Source organism: Mus caroli, chromosome 5 (assembly GCF_900094665.2).
Source record: "Mus caroli chromosome 5, CAROLI_EIJ_v1.1, whole genome shotgun sequence".
Classification (NCBI taxonomy): domain Eukaryota; kingdom Metazoa; phylum Chordata; class Mammalia; order Rodentia; family Muridae; genus Mus; species Mus caroli.
The window spans coordinates 16,333,284-16,340,231 of NC_034574.1; the positions used below are offsets into that span (position 1 = coordinate 16,333,284).

General features: G+C 44.7%; 1 protein-coding gene across 1 annotated transcript in view; it reads right to left on the reverse strand.

Moving 5' to 3' along the window:
• Ccdc146 (coiled-coil domain containing 146) overlaps positions 1 to 6,948 on the reverse strand; it is a 124,835-nt gene that overhangs the window by 36,757 nt on the left and 81,130 nt on the right. The window contains exons 3-4 of the mRNA XM_021163157.2: positions 4,553 to 4,635; positions 2,001 to 2,210 (exon numbers count right to left, since the gene is read on the reverse strand). Of these exons, the coding sequence (XP_021018816.1) occupies positions 2,001 to 2,210; positions 4,553 to 4,635 (293 nt within the window). The remainder of the gene's footprint in view (positions 1 to 2,000; positions 2,211 to 4,552; positions 4,636 to 6,948) is intronic.

A 6,948-nucleotide genomic window follows, 5' to 3' on the forward strand; every position in this document is an offset into this window, starting at 1 on the left:
GAGGCAGAGGCAGAGGCAGAGGCAGAGGCAGAGGCAGAGGCAGAGGCAGAGGCAGAGGCAGAGGCAGAGGCAGAGGCAGAGGCAGAGGCAGAGCTCTGTGTCTTTGAGGCTAGCCTGATCTACTTAGTTAGACCCTGTCTCAAAAAGTATAAGAAGAGGAAAGAGACAGAAGAAGAAGAGGAAGAGAAGGAACAGGAGGAACCAGCAGTAGCAGCAGCCAGGAGGAGAGAAGCCAAAGTAAAAGTAACTTGATGTTGCTCTTGCCAGTCACCAGTGACTCAGACGTTCCTGAAGATGCTGGGGTGGAGGATGTTGGCCACTTGGACTTGTATTATTTAGGCCCTGAATACAATGATAGTTTACTGTGCTGAACTGACCAATATCATCTGTATATTTGGATGAATAGCATTCTCTCATTGGCTTTGCTTATTTTTATCTATGGATGAAAATGCCTACTTTTTTTTCTCTGGGAGTGTTGAGTGGATTTATTTCTGTACCACATAATATCAAGTGTGTGAAGGCAACGGACATCAAACACAAAGCCCATTATTCTTCCCTGGAATTCCCTTTGCTAACAAAATTGTTTTCATGGAAATGAGCTTATTAATTCTGGAGATATTGATATTAGAGGATACCAGGGGGTCTGCTCACTGTAAAGTGCCCCATGCATTTGACTGTTCTCATTCATTGTAAGTGGCAATACACCACCCTTTCCCTATCTTAAGGAGCTTGGTGAACAGTTTGCCTGTCTATACCTAAAAGTCAAGAAACCCTCCACCCCCACCCCAATTCTTTTTTCTTGGCAGGAATACTTGGAAATTTTAAACAATTTAAAAACCAGCTGACTTATGTGTTCTGTACCCTTTCACAAAATGTCACGAATTCCTATTTGCAAGACTAATGAACAACCACCAATTGTTTTAATTTCATTATTTTCTTCAGCTGAAAGAGTGCTCACGGAAATAGCTGGCTTTCCCTTTATAGTTCTATCTGGAGAGTCCTAACAAATTTAGACTGAAAGACACATAGAAAAAAAAAAAAAGCTGCCTGTTTTTCTTTTTCTTTCTGAATAGAATTCTGTTCATTAAACTGCTTCCTTTATCTATCCCTCAGTTGAAAAAAATAAGCAACAAGGAAAAATCTCAAGGTCCGGGGTTCGCATGGTTGCCTGGAAGCCACTCAGGCATTTGCTGTCTCCATGCAGGGCTGAATTGTGTTGTAGTGTCTGAATTCTACATACTGTTAAAAATAGCCAAAGCTCTCCACCTTAAATAGAAACAGACTCTAGGAGGGCAGGTTCGACTTTCTTCCCAGCACCCAGGCACAGCACTGGCACATCACAGCTCAAAATCCCAGTCACCATGCAGGGGTGCAAGCTGGACTTTCATGGAAGCAGGGGGATTTGGGAACCAGGTTCACCCTCCCACTGGCACCTGCTTTGCTTCACTGAGTGACTCCCCTCTAGGTCTGAATAAGCAAATGACTCTTCCATGAGGATGTCACTTTTCTTTAGTAAGAGGGGACGAAAGTTAACTTACAGGGTCCTGTGGCTGCTGTGTTAGAAGATAAAGTGAAGGCGATGTGACCTGGGTGCCTAGCAACATGATCTGGTACAGTCAGGAGCCACAGCTATCCAGGAGACAGGAAGAGAGAGGGACAAAAGAGGAAGGGCAGGAGAGCAAAGAGGCTGCCAAGTCCTTGCTCTGTTCCTCCCTCCCCCCACTTCCCACCCCCAGCAGTTTCCAAAGCTCCAAACATGGCAGGGATTTTAGTTTCCAGAGTTCTTTGCCCAGCTCTTGTGTGATCTTTTAGTGAAGGGAGCCAAGGGGAAATCTAACCGGGCTTGTAATTGTTAGCTCAGACTTCTTATACCTAAACGCTCTCCCAAATTAACTTGTCACGTGGAAACAGCCTGTCTCCAACAAGCAAAGACCTCACCTAGTCAGCCTGCACAGACTGTGGGACAGTGGAGCTGTCTCCAGGGCGACCCAGGGACTCACCTAGTTAGCCTGTACTGAGTATGGTACTCCCTTTCTTGCACTGCCGTGTATTCATTTTGGTACTTGAGCAGCTGCTCCCGAAGTTTGCAGACCTCAGTGTTGAAGACCTTGGGGAAGTCTTCGGCTTGCTGCAGACAGACCTGCTGCTGCTGGATCTGCTCCGTGAAGCGCTTGGCGTTCTCCAGCAGCTGCACCTCAGACTCCTGCGTGCTGGGTTTCAAAGACATTGAGATATTGACAGGGGGGACGTGTGCACCTTCAGGACACCCCTCCTTCCCCACTCTCCCGTATTCCTGAGAGGATTTGGGGGTAGGATGGGAACATGTCACAGATGTTCCTACTCCTGGTTTCAGTTTGATCAGTCATACTAAGTCTCAGCACTGGCAAGAACGAGGCTCAACTACTGGCCTGAGTTACCCAGCCTCTAGCTGGGAGAGGTACACAGTCAGCTGCAGTATCTGCTCATGAGTTCCTCCAGAGGTCCCTAGATCCAGAGTAGGGGCAAGCAGAAGCAGAGTAGAGGCAAGTAATCCAAAGGATACTCCCTCTGACTTTGAAGAAAGACCAGGGCTCCCAAGGAAGGGGGGAAAAAAGTAATGGGCCCCTCAAATAACCCAGAAATTCTTTTCCTTTCTTTTCTTTTCTTTTTTTCTTTTCTTTTCTTTTCTTTTCTTTTCTTTTCTTTTCTTTTCTTTTCTTTTCTCTTTTCCTCTTCTCTTCTCTTCTCTTTTCTCTTTCCTTTTTTTTTGTGCTTCTAATTCTCTAAGTAAGACTGAACCAAGATCTTTTTTCATTCAGACCTAAGACATTAAGCACGCTTTTTAGCAGCCATTAGTGGGAAACTAGGAAAATTCCCCTATAAAATTATGCACATTAATCAGCTTTTAATCCTGCCCTGATGCTTGGCTAAAAATAGTCTTGACTATCACAGAAAAGAGAGTTCCTACAAACCCAGCTGTATTCTGTGACCTTGTCCCGGTTTAAAGAAGTGGCTGCAGATCTGGATAGACCAATCCCAAGAATATTCCAGAACTCTTGCGTGTTACAAGCTAGTACTGGCTCCTGACTTATAGTCTACATGGCCTATCTGTCTCACGTCAATGTGGCCTATCTGTCTCAGACACCCTACCCAGCAACCATAGGCAGGCCTTTGCTATTTTATTTTAAAGCCAACACCCACTTCTATGTGTGTATCCTATTAAATGTTCTTACCAAGAAAAATCTCTAGGTTTCAGCTCATTTGCAAAGATGTCCTAAAACAGGATTGAGGCTGTCTTAGCTGAGGTGACAGGCTTCCCCTACTCTATTTTCTCACGCTTTACTGTGTCATGTGTTTAGTGGCATCCAGCCAAACATTTATCGGAGCCTCATATGTTCCAGGAACTATGATAGGTGCCAGAGAGCAAGCAGAGCAATACTGGTGAAAACTCCTCCAATTTCCAGGAATGGAAATGGGAGTTGTTCTCTTATGCTTCGGTGCTCTTGTATGTTAACATTCTGTTCATCTGGCATAACCTGGCTCCTTCCAATGACAGCTTTCCAGGCCCTAGAGTTCTTCCACATGGAGAGGAGGGCAGCACAGAAATGAGCTTCCAGTCAGAACATAGGTCGTAGTTTACACATATACTCGTGTGACATACAGTGTCAGGAGGAGAGAACTTAACTTCTAATGTAGTCTTGTGGAACACTCAGTCTATGTGGGTTCAGTACTTCCAACCCATATCTGCCTGCCTGCAGCCCTAGCCACAAAAACAAAGAGTCTGCTTCACTGTGCTTTTCCAATGGGCTTGAGAGAGAGTGGTGGGTTTTGTAATAGGTAGAGAAGGAAGGAAAAGCTCTGGAGGAGGTAAACTGTGAGCAGCAGAGGGGAAGTAGTTATTTCACAACACAAGCTGGAAGCAGAAGACATCACTACATAGTTTTGGTCCTGCACTGATAGTTTGTCACTAAAGAGAAATAGCTTCAATACCCAGTGGCAAGTAGTAGGCTCTGGGCAAAGCTGATGGCTTATTCTGTGGATGCCCATCTTCTGACCTGCTACTGACTCACATTAGTGAGTCACAGAACTTAAGCTGTCACAGAACTATACTTCTGAATGACAATTGGAGAGGGGTCTTCTTGTCCAAAGTGTCTTCAATAGTCATCATACATACATCAGCGCCTACTCTGCCTGAGAACTGCACATGTTTGTCATCTCAAGGTTCAAGAGCTCTTTTCTTCAGGAGTAATTCCTAATGAGTGGTGCAAACAAGTGGACAAGTACCCTGGCTTTGTCACTTCCTGGTAGCAGAGTTAAGATGGTTCTCTAGTCAGAAGTCTGTGACACTGGGCCCAGAACATGAGCCACAGATGACCCCACCCACCTCGTTTCTTCCTTTTCAGTCTCCTTTCTCACCCATTCACAACTTCTTCTTTAGTGATTTCTAAAACCACTTGAACTCTGATCTTTGCCCCAGATTTCAGAGGGAAGACAAATGAAGACAGGTCCCATTTGTTATAAGGAAGAAGTACAGAGACGATAAAAGGTGACTCCTTGCTGGCAAAGAACATACCTCACCACTGTATCGTGTAGCAAGGTGTACTTGGCTTTCAACTCTGCCATTCTGGTTCCAGGAAGTTTTCCCTTGGAGTGCAGCTATTATAGAGAAGATAGATTACCATTAGACATCACTGTCCTTGTGCCTATGGAGGAACATAGGTTATTTTTAGCCATCACTGTCCATATGGCTGTGGATGCACATAGATTACTGCTAGCCATCACTGTTCGTATGCTGTGGAGGAGATGAAAAGACTCATATTTGTCTTCTAAAGTCTTTCAGCTAAGCATTAGGAGGACTGCATGGGCAGCAATGTGGCCCATTCAAAAGCAGCTGGGTATCCCAGAGTAGTTCCAGCCTGCCTCTTGTAAGATCTTTGTTTTTGAACAAGTCTTTAAACCTCTCTAGGCTATGATTTCTTCACCCAGAAACTCAAGGAATGAAATATCTTCTTGTACTAAAAGTGTATTTCTAGGGTAACAGACATTTTTGAGTTGTATGGACTACCAGGACGGTTGCTTGTTGAAAGAAGGCAATCTTGGAGCAGGAGCTGCACACCTGTCATTTCGCTCAGAAACGCCCTGGCAGCCAGGGGTTATTTTTTAGCTTACCCAGGATCTTGGGATCACTGGTGAGTGGAACGTAACATCTATTCCAAAACAACTCAGAGGGACTTGGGCCAGCAGGAACAGGGACACAGGAAACCCACCTGACCAGCGGCCCGACCAGTGGCCCAACCAGTGGCTGGGGTTCCTCCCATGCCACCTTGGGCACAAAATTGGCGGATGGTCCCAAGTCCCCAGACCATTCAGCAGGCACCCTAGCACACCCAGGATCTTAGGATCACTGAGGAGAGTCGGCCTCCAAGGAGGGCTCTGACCCTGGGACTCAGGTGAGAACTCCATCTTTTATCCCAGGTCTCTCAGAGACCAGTCCACGCAGGAGAGAGCACATGGGCCTCAGAAGCAACAGAGCTTCTTGGACAGGGTCCCTTGTCTGCAGAGAATGCTCTGACCACTAGGCTCAGGAGAGAGTTGGACTCCCAGGAGACCTGACAGAGGGTAACAGAATCACAGGAGGAATAAGCTCCAACCAGAGACAGCTAGAACATCTATGTCTTAGTCAGGGTTTCTATTCCTTAACAAACATCATGACCAAGAAGCAAGTTGGGGAGAAAAGGGTTTATTCAGCTTACATTTCCAAATTGCTGTTCATCACTAAAGGAAGTCAGGANTGGAACTCANGCAGGTCAGGAAGCAGGAGCTGATGCAGAGGCCATGGAGGGATGTTCTTTACTGGCTTGCTCCCNTGGCTTGCTCAGCCTGCTCTCTTATAGAACCAAGACTACCAGCCCAGAGATGGTCCCACCCACAAGGGGCCTTTCCCCCTTGATTCAATAATTGAGAAAATGCCTTACAGTTAGTTGGATCTCATGGAGGCATTTCCTCAACTGAAGCTTCTTTCTCTGTGATAACTCCAGCTGTGTCAAGTTGACACAAAACTAGCTAGTACAATCTAACACCAGAGATTACCAGATGGCTAAAGGAAAACATAAGAATCTTACTAATGGAAACCAAGACCATTCAGCATCACTACAACCCAGTATATCTACCACAGCCAATCCTGAATACCCCAACACACCCGAAAAGCAAGATTCGGATTTTAAAATCATATGTCATGATGCTGGTAGAGGATTTGAAGAGGGCATTAATAACTCACTTAAAGAACACAGCTAAACGAGTAGAAGCCATTAAAGAGGAAGCACAAAAATCCCTCAAAGAATTACAGGAAAACATTGCTAAACAGGTAGAAGACCTTAAAGAGGAAACACAAAAACCCCTTAAAGAATTACAGGAAAACACAACCAAACGGGTGATGGAATTGAACAAAACCATCCAAGATCTAAAAATGGAAGTAGAAAAAATAAAGAAAACCAAAAGGGAGACAACTCTGGAGATAGAAACGCTAGGAAAGAAATCAGGAACCATAGATGTGAGCATCAGCATCAGAATACACGAGATGGAAGAGAGAATCTCAGGTGTACAAGATATCATAGAAAACATTGACACAACAGTCAAAGAAAATGAAAAATGCAAAAAGACCCCAACCTAAAACATCCAGGAAACCCAGGACACAATGAGAAGACCAAACCTAAGGATAATAGGTATAGATGAGAATGAAGATTTTTTCAACTTAAAGGGCCAGTAAATATCTTCAACAAAATTATAGGAGAAAACTTCCCTAACCTAAAGAAAGTGATGCCCATGAATATACAAGAAGCCTACTTACATAATGGAGTACTACTCAGCTATTAAAAAGAATGAATTTATGAAATTCCTAGGCAAATGGATGGATCTGGAGGGCATCATCCTGAGTGAGGTAACATATTCACAAAGGAACTCACACAATAT